The sequence below is a fragment of the Microcebus murinus genome, chromosome 3 (assembly GCF_040939455.1).
Source record: "Microcebus murinus isolate Inina chromosome 3, M.murinus_Inina_mat1.0, whole genome shotgun sequence".
In the NCBI taxonomy this organism is placed as follows: domain Eukaryota; kingdom Metazoa; phylum Chordata; class Mammalia; order Primates; family Cheirogaleidae; genus Microcebus; species Microcebus murinus.
Window position 1 is genome coordinate 47,856,957 of NC_134106.1, and position 22,844 is coordinate 47,879,800.

The following is a 22,844-nucleotide window of genomic DNA, read 5'->3' on the forward strand; positions in this document are numbered from 1 at the left end:
AACTAGAAACCAGAACTTTCATTTGGATAGGAAGTAAAAGAGGAAGAAACAAGTTCTGTTTCCCACATCCATTTCAGAAGTCCCATAAGTCTGTCCTATTGTGATTCTTTTGCTTTCCCCTTTCTGTAGTGCTTTTCTTCTGATGGAGGCCACCAAACAAGGGAGAGATTCTTATTTGGAGAGATGGGTTGAAAGATGAAAGTTTTGCTTTTGTACCTGCATTAAATAACTTGGTCAAAATGACAATATTGTTTTTTGGCTCACACTCTTACTGGCATTTTTACCAAGTCTATGTTTTAATAGAAAGACAGAAAGAGAGAGAGATGGGGAGATGCCATTAATTGTTTTAATTATATATCTCCCTTACCTTTCTTGTCTCTCCTACACAAAAGATAACTGTTCAATTTAGGATTAGGAAAAAAAACCTGATTCTCTGGATTGTACAAGATAAATGATTGTGGGCCAGTGTACATTGTGTGATTCTTCTATTGTTAGAGATGAGTTAAGATTTGAGTTAGATGAGAAATTTGGATGGGAAAGACAGCAAATTCTCCTTTCTCAGTACAAATCTGAGTCTGTACTATTACTTATAAAATGCATATTTCTATTTCTAAAGCACAAAATAGTGAAACTTTAATATTAAGTGATAATCTCTTAAATTAGGAGGTTGTGCTTAGGAAAAGCACACCATGAAAATTAAAGGAACTGATTTACAAAAGGTTTATTACTAAGACATTTTATGAAATAAAACAGCCAAGAAGTTTGCAGCATGTATGTTCAACTCAGTGTAATAATAGTTTCAAAAGTTTCGAGGCCAGGCATGGTGGCTCACGTCTATAATCCCAGCACCTTGGAAGCCTGAGGCAAGAGGATTGCTTGGGGCCAGGAGTTCAAGATCAGCCTGAACAAGAATGCGACCGCATCTCTGCAAAAAATAGAAAAATTAGCCAGGAGTGGTGGCATTCACCTCTAGTTCCAGCTATTTGGGAGTCTAAGACAGGAGGATAACTTGAGCCCAGGAGTTTAAGGTTGCATTGAGCTATGATGGCACCACTGCACTCTAGCCTGGACAACAGAGTGAGACCCTGTGAGTCTAAAAAAAAAAAAAAAGTTTCTGTCTCTTGAAATCATAGTAATAATACTTAATATTTCACTAGCTTATAAAGCAGATGATTCAAGAATATCATAATTTCATCTCAAAGCATTTTGTTTTATAGCTCTGGAAAGATGCTAGTAAATTTAAAAATGTAGTTAATATAATAAATCCAGATCTTGAAAGGCTAACATTTAAATCAGTACTACATCATAATAGTCTAAGATTCAGGTTTATAATAATAAATTTATAATGTAGGTGGCTCTTTTTATTTTCTCCCTTTCCTGCCTCATTGGTACCTCATTTTTCCAAGCCCCAGTCCCATGAAGGCTTTGCAGCACAGCTGCTATCAGTTGGTGGAGTGCCAGGAGTTTTCTATTGTCTTGTAACAGTGATTTGTTCCCAACATAGTCAGCTCTCTTCTCCATTTGGGACATTCTGGTAAATGGAATTGTAATATATACATGACTTGGCATACCAGTCTTCAAAGGACCAAACAACAATATTTATATTAAAATGGTAGTGAATATCATTTTTTTTTTCATTTTGATCATCCTTTTAGGAATTGGATGCTCCCCCAAGGAGCGCCAGGAAACATCAGTTATAAATGTGGTGATAAAGCAATAGCAGTTGCTGGTTAACAGAGATGTCGTTGACTGAATGCTAGATAACAGAATTTTATATATCTCATAAATTAGAGAGGAAAATAGTAGGTTGCATAATTGTTATAATGTCCAGGGGAAAAAAAAGCCCAGAGACAAGAGTTCTCATATTAACCACATTTGCTTCATGTTCCTGGAACATAGCTCTTGACTCTATGTTGTAAAATGGTTACTCTAACTTTAATAGGGGAGAAAGGAATGATGACTATTCCTTTTGGAATTTTTCCCTATAGGGAGTGAAAGCCAATGCCTCTGAAATTCTCCTCTTGAATGGAGGTAGGCCTGGAGGGGAATTGAAGGATTAGGAAATCATTTCTGCCAACCCATGAAGCTTCCCAGATTTTTCCACTATGGGATATAAACAACTAAGTGAAAAAATAAGAGGTACTTGTATTTAGGTCAGTATTGTTTTAGAAGGATAAAAGCATATCTCAACATATCTATGAACAAATGAAAACAGGCCAGTTTTTAAACAGTATTTAGTATTATCACTACTTCTATCCCAATATTAGATTGGATTGCCACCTGAAACAAAAATGCAAACTACGAACATTTTAATGCAACTATGTTTGTAACTTTTGGTTACTGATTCTGCTTGTGTTTTAAAGTCGGTAGTTCATAACCTTTTTTGGAGCAGTGAGGTTACTATGTAATTCTAGGGAAACATTTAAGTTAGAGAAAAAATAAAAGGTGGCAACTCCTTACACTTCTGGTCTAAAATCAAGAAGACTTGTGAATGTACCAGGCTAGCTGGGTATGGGACATTGAGAGAGGTTTCATGCATTCTGAAATCAATCATAGCAATATGGAATTCAAGGTCATTTCTAAATAATACTGTTATAATCCCCAAATTAAAGCCTTAATTAAAATTTGCAATAATTTTTTTTCTTTGAAGTAAGGAGGGTTATAAGTAACACTTTTTTTAACTGCACGTGGATAGTCTATTATATTTATGTAGTCTTTAGTAGCACCTCATAAATCAAAATCACTAAGTATAATTATTAAAATTTGCGTCTCTCATAAGATTAGTGAATTGTAAACATATCAACAAAGATGTAAAAGAATTACCAGTTTGTCCCATCTTGTTAAATCTGTACGTCAGTATACTTCATTCACTTTTGAATATCATTTTAAAAGTTCATTTCATTCAGTTGTTTGTTTTTAGTTTCTTCAGGATGTGTGTGTGTAAATGTGTAAGAGAAAAAGGTTTTGAGATTATTGGAATCTTGACAATTCTTGCGAATTATGAGTGACGTAAAAATTTTAATATTTCGCAGGTGAAATAGCCCAATTCTTGGAAAGTGCTTATCATTTAGCATATGATGAAAAGCCAAACTATCAAGTGCTCAAGAAAATTCTGAACCCAGGTGCAATACCTTTAGGACCACTGGAATTTTCCACTAAAGGACCGAGTGTAAATGTGCCTACTCCAAACAATCAAAACGTAAGTAATGTGATCCCTGGGATCCTTTGTATTTACCTCTATGACACTTTTCTACTAAATCAAGTTGTTTTAGGTCTCAAAATGAATCTGACAACTAAATTTTTTGTTCCTTATATTTAATTCCTATTTCCCCCAATTCAGCACCAAGAAAGTTTGTCGAAAGTACTTTTGACCTATCATCTCTTAGAGAAAAATAGTCATAGAGCTATGACTAGGGTAAGGTTAAAGGCTAATGCAACTTTAATCATGAAGGCCTTTATTTGCTTCTTTTTTTCAGTTCTCTTTAGGCATTCTCCTCTGTTTTCGCCTACCAGTTTGACCATGATTTGATGGTGATAATAGTCTTAGATTTAACCAGATTATTTTTATGCGCTGATATTTCAATCTGTGGAAACAGTTCTTTAGGAAATTTAAAGTTACATCTCTTCCTTTACTCTGCAGTCTCCCAACAAACTCCCTCACACTGACTGAAAAACAAAGAGAGAGGAATCAGAACTTAAAACAATACAAAAGAATTAGAACTTCAAACATTTTTAAGAGGGTGGCAGAAACCTGAGACCACAGTTAGCAACATCACAGGACAGGCAACTAACTGTCTGTTTTTTCCTTGACACTGTCCATATGGGAAAAAAAAGTGGAGGGCATTTTTTCCCTGGTACGTGTACAATAAGGTAGGGTCAGGATGCCATTCATTTTTAATATACTTTATGAACTTTGGATCATCACAAGTGTTCATGAGCCAAGAATGCAGGATGCAAACTAATGTGACTGATAGGCTGCTAGATGAATGGTGAGTCAAGTATCAGTGCACAGATGGTTCTGATTTGCTGAATTTTGTAGCTGCTGCAACTGAAGACATAAAATATCCTTCTAGTCATAAATTAGCTCTTTGGAAGCAAAACCTTGGCACCAGAGCTTTACAACCTTCAATTAGTAGGAAAAGAAGTATTTGAATGACTGTGGTATTGACATCTGTAGGCCTGCATAGTAATCATTCCTAATAGAAGAGAATATCTGTTTGAGGAGGTTTTGCATGGCTAATTAACTACCAGTGAGAATATGTAATTTTTTCATGATCTCCTGATTGTCACCTTTCTCTCATGATACAATTACATTTTATTGTAGTAAGTGCCTTACAAACCAATTGTCAGCACTATTTACGTATTGCAGAAGGCAGAACAAAAGTTCATGTTTAATAAAAAGCCACTGGATTTTGATCTTGGTAATTACTAGACTTGTTTTAACAGTTTTATTGACTTTTGTGTTTTTATCACTTTTGCAACAAAACAAAGAGCCATTTCCTTGACATAATATTTCCCTTGCAATAATGGTCACCACTTAATCTACGCTAGTTTAAGTAGGGTTTTTTTTCTTTTTTTGTAGTTTTTCAGTTTCATAAACCTAATTGAAATATAAAAGAAGCCATTTTAAAAACTGATAGTTATATCCCCTGATATAAAATTCTAATTATTATCCACCACAATTTTCAGTTTCATCAAACTCAAAGGGTGTTTGTTGTAAAACTATTTTTATATGAAGAGAATACAACATAAAACATTTTTCCAATGAGCTTCCATCAAAAATATTTTATTCCTTTTGATTAGAGCATTTTGATTATGAGTAAAAGGAAACACTTAAGAATTATATGCCTTCTTAAGTCTTAATTTCTGTTAACAATGTGATCAGCTTGGATATGTACACGGATAATTTGGTGATATATATCACAGTAGATCGATATTTATTAATGATTTTATTTCTCTAGTATTTTTAAGTGCACAAATATATTTAATAATAGTAATATAAAATTTTGGCTCACTGTATATGGGCTAAACTTGAAGTATCTTAATTTTTATTTTTAAAATTATAGATTTTATAATGCTACTAAAACCAAACCTGAAAATGTTCAAAGTATGACAGTTTAATGTCAACTCAATTCCCCTGAATGATGCCAGTATAAGTTTATTTCCACAAGAGATTGCTTCCATAACAAAATTATTCCAGAATGAATAATCAACCACATGCCTCCAAATTTCTCTCTTTTTAGTCACAGACAGAATCCCCTTATTAGTAACTAAAAACATTTCTTGTTACTGTATACATGGATCACTTTAGTTATTTAACAGACTAGTGAGTGAACTCTGGACTGGTACTTTAAGTGGACAATGATACTTAAAAAGGAGACATTGGACCACAAAAGGTATACAGATATAGGAAAAAAATACTTCCAGTATTCAAAGGGAAAAAAGTTATGAATGTTTAAAATTTTTAAATGTTATTTTGCTCATTATAAGTGAAAGTTATACTGAGGGAAATTTAGTATTTTAAGAAAAAATACCTTTTGGTTAGGTACACATCACCATAAAAATCTCAGCAAACATCCTCTTTTTGCAAAAGAAAAAGGTGTTTTTCAAATTCTGGATTTTACTAAGCATCATAAATTTTTCCCTGTAAACTGAGTCTTCCTTTTGAAGTTCTTGAATACTGTTACTGATTGAAAATGAATTTTTGTCAAGATAGTAGATATATTGATCTTTTTCTTGACAAACAAATCTTTTGGGGTATTTGCCTGAATCGGAATGATGGTATGGATAGCTGAAGTCACTCGGGGGTGAATATATTACTATTGGTAGCAGTAATATTTGTATAGAATTTAACAGTTTACAAAATTCTTTCCTGAGTTTTAATTCTCAAAATAATTCTGTGAACTTCTCTTCATGTTTATTTTCTATATCTGAGGAAAGTAGAATACAAGTTCTCAATTAGAAGCACATTTTTGTTTTATTAATTTTTAGGAGTCCAAAAGTATTCCTGATTTTATAGAACAGTGTGAAGTTCCAATGGAAAATTAAATAAAAACTACCTCATTTGAATAGCTTCTTTCTTGAAAATGACACATAGTTGGATAAGATTATCCTTCCATTTGATTATGTGGGATGCCTGGGGTATTTCTGTATTTACTTTTATATCTCTGAGAAAAGGAAATTTTCAAAGTGTTCACAATTAAGAATTAAACTTCATCATCCTACTTCACTCTTACCATTGTAAAAGTTTCCCTAGTAATAGAAATTTTCCATAAATTAGATATCATTTTGTTTATTAGCTACAAGTGGCCATGGCAGTGCAACCTAACCATTCAGCCAACTAACAGCAGATCTAGGAGGCATAATCTCTTCCAGGAAGTCTCACAGAGGACTGAATTTATTATACCAAATTTTGTTTATATATCAGAGGTTTCCAGGAAAAAAACTGTTATATCCAGAGTTCATAGCATATAGGAGGCACTAAAAATCTCAATAATATCTTAACTAAAAATAGAACTACCATATGATCCAAAAATCCCACTTCTGGGTATATATCCAAGGGATATGAAATCAGTATGTCAAAGAGATATCTGTAGCCCCATGTTCATTGCAGCATTATTCACAGTAGACAAGATATGGAAACAACCCAACCTAAGTGTCTGTTGGGTGAATGGATAAAGAAAATGTCAAGTGTACATATACATACACACACACAATGGAATATTATTCAGCCATTAAAAAAAGGAAATCCTTCTATTTGCAACAACAAGAATGAATCTGGAGGACATTCTTCAAAGTAAAATAAGCCAGACACAGAAAGACAAATACTGTATAATCTTCCTTATATGTGGAATCTATAAAAGTTGAATGCATAGGAAGCAGAGAGTAGAACAGTAGTTGCCAGGGGATGAGAGGGGGGAGAAATGGGGAGATGTTAATCAAAGCGTTACCAGCCTCCAAGTGGAGTTTTTTCAAGTTCTTGGTGTTCGTGGGGAAAAGAATTTCAGGATACGCTATGTAAGCCAAGCAAGTGACAGTTTTTATTTAAAATGAAAGTATACTCTTTGGGAGGAAAAGTGGGCAAGCTTGAAAGAGAGCAGCTGTACCAAAAGGAAGTGGTTTTAGTTTTTTGAAGTCTTACTAATTAAAGGGAGGAATATTCAAGGCCAAGGGGTTGGCTTTTACTAAGACTTTGGGTAGTAATTCCAAGAATTGGGTTCCCTCCCTTTTTTTTTTTTTTTTTTACTTTATATGGTTCTCCTGGGACTGTCAGAGTGATTTCAAGGGTGAAGAAATTTTAATAATACAATGTAAGTGATATTGTGATTAGCCAAAGTTCATGTAAGGTGGCAGAGATAGCTGATGAGCTAGTCAAAGCCAGTTTTTGCCTGCAGTTATCAACCCCTCTAGTTAGCTTGCTTAAGAGTTGTTTAACACCTGCACCTAATCTTCAAGTTCCTGCGTCTGGTCTCAGTCCTGTCTCCTAGTTTCCTACTCTTAACAAAAGGGAACAAACTTTCAGTTGTAAGATAAATAAATTCCAGGGGTCTAATGTACAGCATAGGAACTACAGTTAATAATACTGTATTATATTCTTGAAATCGGCTAAGAGAGTAGATTTTGGGTGTTCTTACCACATACCAAAAAATGGTGACTGTGTGAGGTGACGAATATTGTGATTAATTTGATTGTGGTAATCATCTTACGATGTATACATATATCAAAACATCATGTTGTACACCTTAAATATATACAATTTATATTTGTCGATTATATCTCAATAAAGCTGGAGAGAAAAGATCTCAACGAATCCTTTATGACATAGAACACATTTTCACAATGATTGGTAAGCCAGTATTTTAGTAGGATGAAACTGTGCAACAACCTTGGGAAACCCTTTGTTTCACACTAATGATATGATGTGCATTTATTACCAAGATGACTTCAGTGGAAGAGTGGCTCAGATGATGGTTACATATCAATTTTCCCAGTAGTTTGGGAGGGTTGAGTGGTGGAAATAAAGAGTCCCTGCATGATTAGGAAACATTTCCAATTTGCAGGTTACTGAAAGGCAGTAGTTTTGCCATCCTTTGATAAGCTGGGATCCTAGAGGAGGGGCAAATAAAGAATGGTGTTTTGACAACTTAGACCTAGCCACAAAACACCAGCATATTTTAAAGAGAAGGAGTGAACACACTTGGCAATAGAAGCTAAAAAATTGAGAGACTACCAATTAAGGCTCTGCTTGCCCAGCCAATGTAATTCACTCTCTGTTTTGGCACTGGCTACTCCATTATTTCCCCTTGTGCCGTTCCTACGTTCTGCCCCCTATTTAACCCACCAAAAAAAGGTGATGGCACTACAGCTGCTGTAAACATGAAGCTGCTGAACAAATACTTCACATAAGGACCTTCGCTGTAGCTTTCAATCTTCCAACTGTATTGTGGGATCTGCCCTTCTATTTCCCTGTCTACTTCAAGGTTATTGAGAGTCAGTGGTCCCCTAGATATCACCATGGTGTGAAAAAGAAACATTAGAGACCACAAGCTTGTTGTAGAATTTAACCTCTGGTACTGGTACACAGTATCTGATGGCATGAACTGTTACTCCTCTTGCTCCAAGGTTAAACTACCTGCACAAAAAAGTAAGCAACATCACAAGCTCCTTTTATACTTTCACAGTAATTAGGCTCACTTTAATGATAGAAAACTAAGATTTTAATTAATAAGAATTTAAACTACAAAGATGTACTGGATCCACTCCCAGCAAAGGTTAATAATGAATTCATGTGCAGTTTTAAAATGTGACAAGTTTCTGTAAAAATGCCGTTTTCAGTAAGCAAGTTATCTGTAGAGATAATTTCTAAAGTGCATAACAGTGACACTAATTTTAATTGGTCTTGTCCCATTGATGAGAAAGGGTCTGGATCTTGCCAACTACTATATTTTTTTCTACAATGTCCATTTGCTGCTTTCCTCTTTATTTCCTTCTTTTTTAAAGGTTGGCAAGTTTAGAATTTTCAAGAATCTGGACATGAATGCATTTTTATAAAGAAGTGTCAAAAGTTTTCCCTTATACATTATTACTTTGTACCAACAGGTTGATTCACAAAAGGCTGCAACAAAGCAAGTCAATCAGATGCAAAATAGGTTAACAGAAAAAATAGCCCACAGTGAGAGAAGTGCTGAGTCTTGTGCAACACGGAGGAAAGTGCAAAAGGAGGAGAAGCTCATTGGACTGATGAACAATGAAGCAGCTCAGGTGAGAGGGGCTGTTGATTTTTTTTTCCCCTTAATGTTACATTAGAATATGCCCTCCAGGAATAAAGACATCATATTTTCTCCTGAGGCCAAGGTTGTATGGTTTTGTTAAATGAGAAGGGACAGAACATCCTAGCCTGCTGATAAAATCAAAGCAGCCGACACCAGTTATCACAGAAACAGAACAGCAGTGAGCACATTTGCGTACAGATCTGATTTCTTTCTTTATCCTAAGAATGTAACGAAGTGTGCTTAAATTTCTTATGCATTTCTTATGATCCATTAGGGTCTCTTAACATATTCTATACTTTTACATTGGTTCCTCAAGTCTAACCCTTGCAATTAAATATAAGTGAAGTGTTTCCCTGTCAATATGGTTGTATTTTAAAATGATGTATTTTTTACATCATTCAGCCATTTGGGTGGATAGTGATTCACCTTTAGCAGATGACTCAATCAGGCAACAGCAAAAGTCCTTCCTAATCTAACCTTTTTTGACAAGAAGGAGAAGCATACAATGCATTTATATCTGTAATGAAAAAATATTTAATTTTGTCAAAATGTCCAACATTTTATATGATTTATACACTAGCATTTTCCCCAAATGATTTGAAGTAGTTTACAGTATGAAACTGGATAATTTAATACCCCACCTTGTATACCCTACCCCCAAGAAAAATTGATATATTAGGCAACTGGGATGTTAATCACTAAACTGAGCACTAAATTCGACTCCGAACTTCTTGGCAGCCAAGGTAAAAATTAGAAGCATAGTAGTTATACATTCCTCATCCAACCAGCAAGCATACAAGTTTATCTAAAGAGAGATAAGCTTTTTTTAGTATTATTAGGAATCTTTTACATTTATTCTGGTATAAAATAGTAGCATTATTTGTAGGTTTAAATTTATATAAAGGAGTCTGTTTCAAATGGGTATATTTTATAGTTCCCATTTATAAAATTAAAGACAAATATTGCTTGGTGACACAATTTAAGATTCTAAATCTCTCTAATTGAGAGATTCTTTCTGAACTCTTACTGTGCACCAGAATCACCTGGAGTACAGAGGTAGGGAGGTATAAAAATACCGATGCCCAAGTTTCCAGCAAAAATTGGATTTATTTTGGCTGAGGTGGCAATGGGATATGGATGTGTAGATTTATCACTCCAGAAAGTCCTTTGTTTCTTTCTCCAGTCAGCCCCCTTCCCCTGGAGGCAACCACTGTTCCGACATTTTGATTTTCATCACTAGATTACTTTTGCCTCTTCTAGAATTTCATATACATGTGGTCATACAGTATGCATTCTTCTGCGTCTGGCTTCTTTCACTCAGCCTGTTTGTTTGTATGTATGTATGTATGTATTGAGATTTATCTGTATTCATGCATGTATCAGTGACTTGTTCTTTTTCACTGCTGAGTAGTACTCCACTGTATAACCACATCATAATTCATGTGTCCCTTCTCCTGTTAATGGACACCTGGGCTGCTCCTATTTTCTGGCCACCAGGAATATAGTTGCTGTGAACATTCTGGCACAAATCCTTCTATGAGCATGTTTCATTTCTCCTGAGACATGGAATTGTTGGGTGATAGGGCAGCTGACATATAATTCTTGAAAGTGACTCCCACCAGTAATGTACAAAAGTTCTAGCCATTCCACTTCCTCCTCAATATTTGGTGTTATCAATCTTTTTAATTTTAACTATTCAAATATGTGCATTAGTACCTTATTATGGTTCTAGCAGTCATTTACCTCACATCTAATAATTTTGAGCACTTTTGCATGTGTTAACTAGCCATTCATATATCTTCTCTCATAAAGTGTATTTTCAAGTGTTCTGACCAATTTTATTTGGATATTTGTCTTTTTACTATAAAGCTGTAGGAGTCCTTTATATATTTCACATAAAACCCTCCTGTCAGATAGCTGTATTGTAGATATCCTCTCCTAATGTGTAGCTTGCCTATTCATTTACTTAATAGTATCTTCACATGAGCTTTTTATATTATTTGTTACTTCTATTGGAAGTTTATCATTTTTTTAATAGTATTTTTTTTTTCAGTAAAGAAACCTAAAAAACATTTGCCTACCTCAAAGTCACAAAGTTCTTTTGCTATATATTCATATAGAATGCTTATAGTTTTAGCTTTCATTGCTGGGTCTATGAGACATCTGAAATCAATTTTTGTGTATGGTGTGAGGTAATGGTTGAGGTTCATTCTTTCCCATATAGCTAGCCAGTTCCATATAACTTTATATTGCGGCATCATTTGTTGAAAAGATTTTCCTTTTCCTAATTGAGTTTCCTTGGAGCCTTTTTCAAAAGTCAGATAGCCATATAAGTGTGGGCCTATTTCTAGACTCTGTTTTCTTCTATTCTATTTGTTTCTTTTTACACCAACACCACACTACAATTACTGTAGCTTTACAGCAAGTTTTGAAATTAGAGGTATAAGTCTTTCATTCCTTTTCTTTCAAAAATGCCTAGGCCATTTTAGGTCCTGGTCTCCTCCATAAGATTTAAGAACCAGCTTGTCAATTTCCACCAAAGAAAGCATAATGGGCCTTGGATTGGTAGTACATGCAGTGTAAAGATCAGATTAGGGAGAAATGGGATCCCAGCAATGTTGTGCCCTCCAGTGCATGAACCTGGTACTTCTCTCCATTTACGTAGGTAGTCTTTAACTTCTCTCAACAGTGTTTTATAGTTTTTAGTGTAGACATCTTATACATCTTCCCTTAAAATCATCTCTAAACGTTTTTTGATTCTATTATATTTTTTTTAAAAAATTTCATATTCTGGTTATTTTTTGATGGTGGATAGAAATATAGATAGAAATATAATTGATATAATATAAAAGGCCTTGTGTCTTGGACCTTCCTAAATACACTTATTAGTTCTAATAAGTTTTTTTTTAAATAGATTCTTAGGATTTTCTACATAGTTAATCATACTGTTTGTGAATTGAGACAGTTTTACCTCTTCCTTTCCAACATGTATGCCTTTTATTTTTGTTGTATTATTACATCTGCTAACATTTCTAGTACTACATTGAATAGAACTCATGAGAGTGGCCTTCCTTGCCTTGTTCCTGATCTTAGGGGGAAAACAGTTATTCTTTCACTGTTAAGTTAGCTGTGGGTTTTTCCTAAATGTTCTTTATCAGGCTGAGGAAATTTTGTCATATTTGTTGAAAAATGAATTCAAGTAATCAATGAGCATTAAATGCTTTTTTGAAATTGATTGAGATGCTCATATGATTTTTTTCCTTTACTAGTGTGATGAATTACATTGATTTTTGAATGTTAAATCAACCTTATTTCTAGAATAAACATCTAGTCACGATATGTTATTCTGCTGAATTCAGTTTGCTGAATTCCAACTGAAATCCTGATAAATTTTAATTCCATAAAGGATTTTTATATCTATATTGAGGAGAGATATTGGTTTGTAATTTTCTTTTCTCACAACATCCTTGTATGGTTGTTTTCAGGGTCATTATGAGTTGGAAGTGTTCCCTCTGTTTTCAGAAAATGTTTTGTAAGATCTGTCTTTCTTAAATGTTGGATAGAATTTAGCAAGAAAACCATCTGGGCAGAGAGTTTTGTGGAGAAAAGTTTTAATTATGAATTTACTTTCTGAAACAGATAAAGTGATTATTAGGTTTCTTTTTCTTCTTGTGTCAGTTTTGGTAATTTGTGTTCTTTAAGGAATTTGTCCCTCTCATCTAAGTTGTCAAATTTATCAACACCTAGTTAGGATATTCTCTTATTATCTCTTTAAGATCTCCTATATCTGTGCTAATGTTCCTTCTTTCATTCCTGATAATGGTAACTTTTGGTTTCTTTCTTTCTTTTTTTTTTTCTTGATAGTTAGGGTAAAGGCTTATTGTTTTCATTAATCTTCTCAAGGATTAACATTTGGCTTTTCTTTTCTTTTTTTAATCCACTGGTGTTTTCTATTTCACTAATTCTTTATCCTTCCGTCTACTTATTTTGGGTTTATTCTTTCAAGCTTCATAAAGTGAAAGCTTAAATCATTGATTTTAAGCCTTTTTTCTTGTATAGAATATATAAAGCTATACATTTTTAAGCTGTGCTTTAACTGTATTCCACAAATTTTGATATGTTGTGTTTTCATTATTGTTCAGTTAAATATATTTTCTAATTTCTCTTGACTTATTCTTTGACCCATGGATTGTTTAGAACTATGTTATTTAATTCCTAAATATTTTTGAGCTTGGCATCTTTTTGTTATTCATTTCTAATCTAGTTTTGGTGTCATCAGAACAGATTCTCTATTATTCCAATCCTTTAAAATTCATTGAAACTTGTCTTATCCCTCAGCAGAAGGCCTAGTTTGTTGAGTGTTGCTTTTGTATACTTTTAAAGAATTGTGTATTCTGAAGCTTGGGGTATACTGTTCTTTAAATGTTAATTAGGTTAAATTGATAGTGTTGTTCAAGTCTTCTGTATTTTCACGTTTTTATTTTGTCCCTTTTGTTTCTTATTTAATGATAAAAGAATGTTAAAATATCAACTGTAATTGTACATTTGTCCATTTCTCCCTTAGTTCTATAAGTTTTTACGCAATGGATTTTGATGCTGTGTTATTAGATGCGTACAGATTTAGAACTGATGTTTTCTTGGGGAACTGTCCTCTTTATCATTATGAAACATTTTTCTTTCTATCTGTTCAGTACTCTTTGTCTTTAATTCTATTTTAATTTTTAACAATTCCAACCTTCCTATGATTAGTATTTATATGTTGTATCCTTTTCTATCCTTTTATATTTAATCCATCTATGTCTTTGATATCTGTATGTATTTTTGTAAATAGTGTATAGTCTCACTTTTTTATAAAATCTGACAAACACTACCTTTTTGATGTTCCATTTATATTTAATTATTGACATAGTTGAGTTTAATCTGTCATTTTGCTATTTGTTTCCTATTGTTTCACTTGTTGTTTGTCACATTTTACCTCCTTTCTGCTTTATTTTGGACTCAGAATTTCTCTCTGCTTTCTTGGCTTTTTAAACTATACTTCTTTGGATTTATTGTTTCAATAATGGTTACTGTAGAGCAGTGGGTCAGCCCTGTGGCCTATAGGCCAAATTCAGCCAACCACCTATTTTTGTTTTGTTTTGTTATTTCAAAATACTGAGGAGGTAAAATGTTTTTGTTTCATGGATACCCTGTATAATAACTTAAGTCAAGCTTTTAATGTGCCCAACACTATAGTAGTGTTCATCGTACCTGATAGTTTTGACCCTTCATCCCCCTCCTACCCTTCTTCTTGGTTTCCATTGTTCTTTATATCTCTTTATGCCCACGTGTACCCATCATTTAGCTCCCCATTATTAGTGAGTACATGTGGTGTTTGTTTTTCAATTCCTGAGATACTTCACCTAGGATAATGGAATCCATTTCTTTCCAAGATGCTGCCAATGATATTATTTCATTCCTTTCTATGGCTGAGTAGTATTTCCATGGTATACACATACCACATTTTCTTTATCCACTCATAAACTGATGGGCACTTAGGTTGATTCCACATCTTTTCAACTGTGAATTATGCTGCGATAAACATTTGAGTGCAGGTGTCTTTTTAATAAAATGACTTCTTTTCCTTTGGGTAGATACCTAGTAGTGGGATTGCTGGAGTGAATGATAATTTTACATTTATTTCTTTGAGAAATCTGCATGTTGTTTTCCATAGAGGTTGTATTAATTTGCAGTCTCACCAACAGTGTATAAGTATTCCTTTCTTTCTGCATCCATGCCAGAATCTATTGTTTTTTTGTCTTTTTAATAATAACCATTTTGACATGGGTGAGGTGGTATTTCATTGTGGTTTTAATTTGCCTTTCCCTGATGATTAGTGAAATTGAACATTTTTTCATATGTTTGTTGGCTATTAGTCTATCAGATGTGTAATTTGCAAATATTTTCTCCAATTCTGTAGGTTGCCTACTTTGTTGATTACATCCTTTGCTGTGCAGAAGCTTCTTAATTTAATTAAGTCCCATTTATTTATTTTTGTTATTGCTGTATTTGCCTTTGGGCTATTAGTCATAAATTCTTTTCCTAGGCCAATATCGGTAAGAGTTTTTCTAGGTTTTCTTCTAGGATTTTTATGGTTTCATGCCTTACATTTAAGTCTTTTATCCATCTGTTTTAATGTCTTTTATCAGTTGTAATGTTTCCTTTTTTAGTTCTGATTGAGCTTACTTGAGTCCTTTCTCTTCTATTTCTGGTTAATCTGACTAGTGGTCAGTTGATTTTATCTTTTCAAAGAGTCAACTTTTTCTTTCATTGATCCTTTAAGTATTGTTTTTTGTTTTTTTTGTTTTTTTTTTTTTTTTTGGCTTCCATTTCATTTAGTTCTTTTCTGACCTTTGTTATTTCTTTTCTTCTGTCGTATGTGCTGATAAGAATTCTACAGTTTTTGAATAGAATGTTCTGTAAATGTTTGTTAGGTCCATTTGTTCTAGAGTCCCATTTAAGCACAGTGTTTTTTAATTGATTTTCTGACCTGTTTTGTCAGTGGGGTGTGTAAGTCCCCAGCAATTATGATGCTATTCTTTATTTCTTTGCTTAGATCTAGTGGAATTTGCTTTATGAATCTGGGAGGTTAATATGTATTTAGGATTGTTATTTTTTCTTGTTGAGTTGCTCCCTTTACCATTATATAATGCCTGTCTTTGTCTTTTTTTATCATTGTTGATTTAAAGTCTATTTTATCTGATAGGAGGATGGCTACACCTGCTCACTTTTGGTTTCTATTTGTGTGGAGTATTTTTTTCAATCCCTTTACCTCGAGTCTGTGCAAATCCTTGTGAGTTAGATGTATTTCTTAGAGACAGCATATACATGGCTTATGGTTTTTTATCCATTCAGTATCTTTTAAGTGGGGCATTAAGACCATTTGCCCTCAGTGTTATTATTCATATGTGGGATACTGTTCTGTTCATCATGTTGGATGGTGTATACCTTGTTGTTTTGTTTTCCCTCTTTTGGTATTGTTTTATAAGATCTTTGAGCTTTAGCTTTCAGATGTTTTTACAGTGGTATCTATTGTGCTGTTTCATGTATAATGCACTTTGGAGTATTTCCTGTAGGGCTGGCCTAGTATTGACTGCTTGTCTGGAAAAGTCTTTATTTCTTCATCATTTATGAACCTTAGATTTACAGGATGCAGAATTTTTGGCTGGCAGTTGTTCTGTATAAGAAGAATAAAAATGAGGCCTCAGTCCCTTCTGGCTTGGAAGGTCTCTACTGAAAAATCTGCTGTTAGACTGATGGGTTTTCCTTTGTAGGTTAGTTGTTGCTTTTGTCTTGCAGCTTATAGAATTTTCTCATTCACTTCAACTTTGGCCATGTTCATGGCTATGTGTCTCAGAGATGTCCTGTTTACTGTAAATCTTCCTGGTGTTCAATGACCATCTTGTATCTGGGTATCTGAATCTTTGGTGATACCAGAGAAGTTTTCCTCAATAATTCCCTTGAATAGGTTTTCCATGCTTGTTGCTTTTTCTTTCTCTCCCTCAGAAATACCTATAATTTGTATATTGGCTTGTTTCACATAGGCCCATATCTCTCTGAGAGATTGTTCATTCTTTATTCTTCTTTCTACATCTTTGACTTACTGGGTTAGTTTGAAAGCCTTGTCTTCAGGCTCTGAGATTGTTTCTTCTGTTTGGTCTAGCCTGTTGTAGAAGCTTTCTGCTGTATTTTGAAGTTCCCTAAATGACTCTTCATTTCTTTGAGTTCTGTTATATTCTTTCTTATGTTGTCTAGCACTTTAGTGACTTTTTCATTTTTTTGTATTGATGTCCTGAAATATTTTTTTATTTTTTGCTTCTTTGTGTTGGTTTTCAACTTTCTCTTCAATGTCATTCATCTTATTTACCATCCATATTCTGAATTCCATTTATGACATTTTGACAATTTCCTTTTGGTTGGAGTCCATTACTGTAGATCTATTGTGATCGTTTAAGGGTTTGAAACTGGCTTGCTTTGTTCATGTTACCAGAGTTCTTTTGCTGGTTTCATCTCATCTGAAATCTCTTTTCAGCTCAGGGCAGATAGGTTTCCAGCACACCTGTTCTTTGCTGAGGACTCTCCTACTTAGTGAGAAGGAGAGGTCCATAGATGGTGCTTTTGTGACCTATTTCGGGAGACTGAGTTGACATTAGAAGGGTGGATGCACTGAGAGCCTGTAAAGCAGCTGTTCTGTGTTGTCCCATTCACCCGTGATTGTCACAGTCCAAGACAGTGCTGGATAAACTCTGAGCATTGTGGTTTCTTATTCTTCAGCCTGCTGTTGAAAACGCAGGCAGGGGCTGGGCAAGTCCCACCCCATGGAGGCTGGCATTGTGGAATATTGCTCAGCCTGGGTCTCCCCACAGTGGTGGCAGTTGGTGCTTGGCAAGGCTATCTAAGCAGTGATCTTGGGTGTCAGGGCTACAGATGTTTGCTCCACCTGGGTCCAGGTGCGATGGTGGCTTGTGGCTAGCAGGTACCTGACAAAGCATTGGGCCAAGGGGTTGATTCCCACCAGGCAGTGGGTGGGAACCCCCAGGGTGGGGCTATTGGGACGAGCAGCATTGGAGACTCAATGGGTGGGGGCTGCAGGGCCTGGTGGCATGCGAGTCTCGAGGGTGGGGCAGTGGGGCCCAGTAGCACCAGCACAAGAGCCTTCGGGGCAGTGGGGGGCATGGGGACAGGCCTCTGGACACCTGGGGCTCTCTTCCTGCCCATAATCCACTGAGGCAGTCACTGTGGGGCCTCTCAGGTGGTGTCTGTAGTGACCGTTGTGCCCCTCTCCCATGTGAGGAGGAGGGGGCTGCTCAGCTCCCTGTCATGGGCAAGCAAGAACATCTGTTCTCCCTGCTCCCTCCCTGGCCTGGCCAGGGTGATACAGAGTTGCTGCAGCAAAGCTGAGCCCTGTGCAGACCAGGCACTCTGGACCTGATAGCTCAGAATGGCATCCACTGCAGTGATCTGGGAACAGAGGTCACCAGGCTCCTGCTGTGCCCACTCTCCAGTGCAATGTCACTGCACAGACTCCAAGTGTCAAAGTGAAATGGCAGAGATATCAACTCTAACATCTGCAGCCCTGACACCCAAGATCACTGCTTAGATAGCCTTGCCAAGCACCAACTGCCACCACTGTGGGGAGACCCAGGCTGAGCAATATTCCACAATGCCAGCCTCCATGGAGTGGGACTTGCCCAGCCCCTGCCTGCATTTTCAACAGCAGGCTGAAGAATAAGAAACCACTATGCTGTTAAATTTAGTACGTAAGGAAATCGGACATTCCATACTTAATAACCTAATATTACTAAGTAGCATTCCAAAGTGTGGATACACTGTTGAAGAACATTTGAGTTATTTCCAAACAAGTTTTTGGCCTTTAACCATTTAGTATGTTAGCTGTAGATTTTTTCTTAGATGTTCTATCAAGTTGAGGAAGCTCCCCTCCATATCTGACATACTTAAGAGTTTTTATCCTGAGTGTTGAATATTGGCAAATGCTTTTTCTATACCAATTAATACGAACATGTGTTGTTTTTTTTTCTTTAGACTTTTAACCATAATGGATGATACTGATTTGTATTTTTGAATATTTAACTAGTCTTGTATTCTTTGAAGCAGCCCCACTTGGTCATAGTATATTATTCTCTTTATATGTTTCTAGATTTAATTTGCTGGATTTTAATGAGGATTTTTGCTTCTGTGTTCTTGAGGGCTATTGTCTGTAGTTTTCTTTTTATCCTACTGTTATTGTTGGAAATGAGTTGGGAAGCCTTCCTCCATTATTTAATTTCTGGGAAAAAATGTGTAGCATTGGTGTTGTTTCTTTTTAAAATGTTTTATAGAATTCTTCAGTGAAATAGTCTGGGCCTGGAGATTTCTAACTATTTCTTTAGTACAACTGTTCAGATTATTTATTTCAAGAGTGTACAAACTATTCGTAAAGAACCAGGTAGTAAAAATTTAGGTTTTGCAGGTCATATGGACTCTGTCACAATTGTTTAACTCTTACATTATAGCACAAAAGTATCCATACAAAATGCAAATAAATTAGTATGGCTGAGTTCCAACAAAACTTATTTTTGGCACTGAAATTTGAATTTCACATATTAATAATTATCAAGTGTCACAAAATATTTAATTTTTTCAACCATTTAAAAATGGTTTATGAACCCTGATCTATTTCATTGTAAGTTAGTTTTGCTAATTTGTGGTTTTCTAGGAATTGATTCATTTCATCTAAGCCCTTAGATTTTTGTTGGTAGAATTGTTTATTTAAATTCCTCAAATGTCTGTGGGTCTATTAAGATATTTGTTTTTTCCCAGATATCAGTAATTTGTCTTTTCTATGTCAATCTTACTAGTAGTTTATCAATTTTATTGTTTTTTTCATATATAACCAGCTTTTGATTGATTCTTCTGGATGTTTTTATTGTTAATCTCTTTGATTTCTGCTCTAATTTTTATTTCCTCCTTTTTTGCTTGCTTTGGATTTTTTTTTACTAGTTTCTTTTTTAAAAAAAGTTTAAAAAATTCTTTTGAAAAATAATTATATATATTATTATATGATGGGTACAATGTAATGTTTTGATATGTGTTTACATTGCAGAATGATTAAATCACACTAATTAACAAATCCATTATGTCACATACTTGTCATTTCTTTTTCTGGTTTCTTGAGGTAGAAACTTAGATTCTTATATTTAGACTATTCCTCTTTTCTAATAGAAGTTATTATAAATTTCCCTTCTAGCATGACATTAGCTTTGTCCCACATATTTTGATATGTTGGATTTTCATTTTCATTCAGTTCAATATATTTTTTAATTTCCCTGGAGTCTCTGACCCATTCAGAGGATCTCTTTAAATTTTCAAGTGTTTGGAGATTTTTCTATTATTCCTTTCCTTCACCTCGACTTTGGTTTATTTCTTCCTTTTTTTCTAGTTTAGGTAGAAACTTAGGTTATTGATTTGAACCGTTCATTTTTTCTAATGTAAGCATTCCATGTTATAAATGTGCTAACCACCATTTTAACTGCATCCTGTAAATCTCTGTAAATACTGTATTTTTATTTCAGTTCAAAATATTTAAGACTTCTTTTAATACCTTAATTATTTAGAAATATGTTGTTTAATTTTCAAGTGTTTAAAGATTTTTGTTATCTTTATGATACTGATTTCTAGTTTGATTATATTATGGTCTAAGAACATAAATATTTTAGTGTTTGTTTTGTGACCCAGGATATGGTTTATCTGGTGAAAATTTGAGTTACAGTTGAAAAGAACATGTATTTTTCTGTTTGGGAGTAGAGTGTTTTATAAATATCACTTAAGATCCCATTGGTTTGTGGTGTTATTAATTTCTTCTTTATCCCTGCTGCTTTTCTCTCTGGTAGTTCTATGATTTACTAAGAACAGGGCTTTCTAGTTAGAAAGGTGTAAGGTGCTGCCTATTTGCTGTTTGTTTAGTGCACAGCAGGAATAATTAAGGGCAAGCTCCTTTCCACAGTCTTTGAGGCAATGGGAAGTAGAGGTGTGCTGTCTATCTGCTGATGTTTGCTTAGTGCAGGGTGGGAATCGTTGGTTGGACTCTACTGCAGTCTCTGTACAGTGTCCTGTGGGAAGAAAAGAGGCACTACTTTTGCTTGTGTTGGTGCAGAGAGGGATAGTGTACAAGGCTCTACCCTATAGTCTCTGTAGCACCTGGTAGGGAAGGAGGGAGGGAGGCCACCTCAGGCTGGGAATGGTTGATAGACCTGTCTCAAAATTTCCTTAACACTGGTAGGTAGGATAGGTTACTACCTTATTAGCACAGGGATGGTCAACAGGGCTCCACTTCAGTCTCTAGAGTGCTTGATGGGGAAGGGCAGGTGTCCTCCTTGGTTAGTGCAGGGTGGTGACAGTTGACAATAATCCACCCCACAGTTTTCATAGCACTTGGAGAGAAAAGGGAAAGGTACAGCTTCTTTCATGGTGTTTAGAGTACAGCAGGTATAGTCAAAAGGATTCTGTCCTGTAGACCTGCCCTCCCCCAGGGCCATTGGTTAGATAAAGCAGGCTTTTCTTGGGCCTTTTCTTCTTTTTTTTTCCCCCTGTGTATATTGCTGTTTCCAGGCTGCTTTATGGCCCAGACTGGGATACATAGGAAGCACCAAAATGAAAAGGAGGGTGGGGATTCATGAGTAGGTAATTCCTTGTGTCCTGAGGTCCCTAGCCAGTCTGCCTTTTCTACAACTTTCAGAGTGTTCTGATAGTTGCTTTTTGTCAAAAGTCTTTAGTTGTAATTAGCAGGAGGAATAGGGTGGAATGTACTTACTCTGTTTTGTCTGAAACTAGATGCCCCTCACTTTATTTTGAAGCCTTCATTGAGTATGAAATTTCTCTTTCAGAACTTTAAAGATGTTTTTACCCTGTCATCTTGGGTTTTTTTCTGATAAGAGGTTAGCACTTACTCTTATTATTGACCCTGTATATAATGTATCTCTCTCTGGCTGCTTTTGCTTTTTATCTTTGGTTTTCTAAGGATCGTTGTCTTTGTTTATTACACTGTGGGGTCATTGAGTTTCTTTTGTCTATGATATTTGTCATCAATTTAGAAAAGTTTTCAGCTATGATTTCATCAATTTGTTTCCTGCCTTAATGCCTCTTCTTCTGAGATTCAGATACATGTATATTAGGATGCTTTACCTTTTTCACAGACAACTGGGGCACAATCTATTTTTTAAATCAGTCTTTTGTCTTGCTGTACATCAGTTTGAGTATTTTCTTTTGTGTGACCTCTAGTTGATCGTCAAATCAGCTGATAAAACCTAGCCAATGAATTTTTCATTTTACATTGTATTTTTCAGTTCCAGAACTACATTATATTTCTCATTTCTCTGCTGAGATTTCCCCATCTGTTCATTCATTATGCTCAACTTTTCCTTTAATTCCTTGAACATTGATGTAGATGTTTTATAGTCCTTATTTGATAATTCTATCTGGGTTATCTCTGAGTCTTATTTTTTTCTCCTGGTTATAGGTCCCATTTCCTGGGTCTTATGTATAATAGCCTTGTATAATCTTAAACGTGGCCTTTCTGAGGTCCAGGTTATTCTTGTTTCCTCAAGTATCATAGCCTCGTTTGTTTTAGGCACCTTATAAGTTATTCCATATATGTTGTCTGATTTTATTGTTTTATATTTATTTCATGGGCTTTTACAGCAGGAGGGGAAGTCTGTGATAACCATTATTCATGGCCAAAAGAAGTGGTATTGATATTTTTCACAGCTTCCCAGTTGATTCTAATGTGTAAAGGTTAGTAACTGCCCTGCAGAGTTTCTTGACAGCAGCACTATTGGCACCTTGGGCTGGGTTATTTGTTGGGGAAACTTTCCTGTGTGTTGTAGGATGTTTAGCAGCACTCCTAGTATTTATCCACTAGCTGCCAATATTACTGCCTTCCAGTGTGATAACCCAAATGTCCAGAAATTGCTAAATGTCATCGTGAGCCAAATAATCCCAGGCTGAGAACCGGGGATGTTCTGGTAGAATAGATCA

At 35.1% G+C, this 22,844-nt stretch overlaps 1 protein-coding gene across 4 annotated transcripts in view; it reads left to right on the plus strand.

Moving 5' to 3' along the window:
- The window catches only part of VRK2 (VRK serine/threonine kinase 2), a 119,726-nt gene that overhangs the window by 92,501 nt on the left and 4,381 nt on the right, over positions 1–22,844 (plus strand). For all 4 annotated transcript variants that reach the window (XM_012748605.2, XM_012748590.2, XM_012748611.2 and 1 more), the window contains 2 exons: positions 3,033–3,199; positions 9,100–9,261. In XM_012748605.2, coding sequence (XP_012604059.1) covers positions 3,033–3,199; positions 9,100–9,261 — 329 coding nt within the window. The remainder of the gene's footprint in view (positions 1–3,032; positions 3,200–9,099; positions 9,262–22,844) is intronic.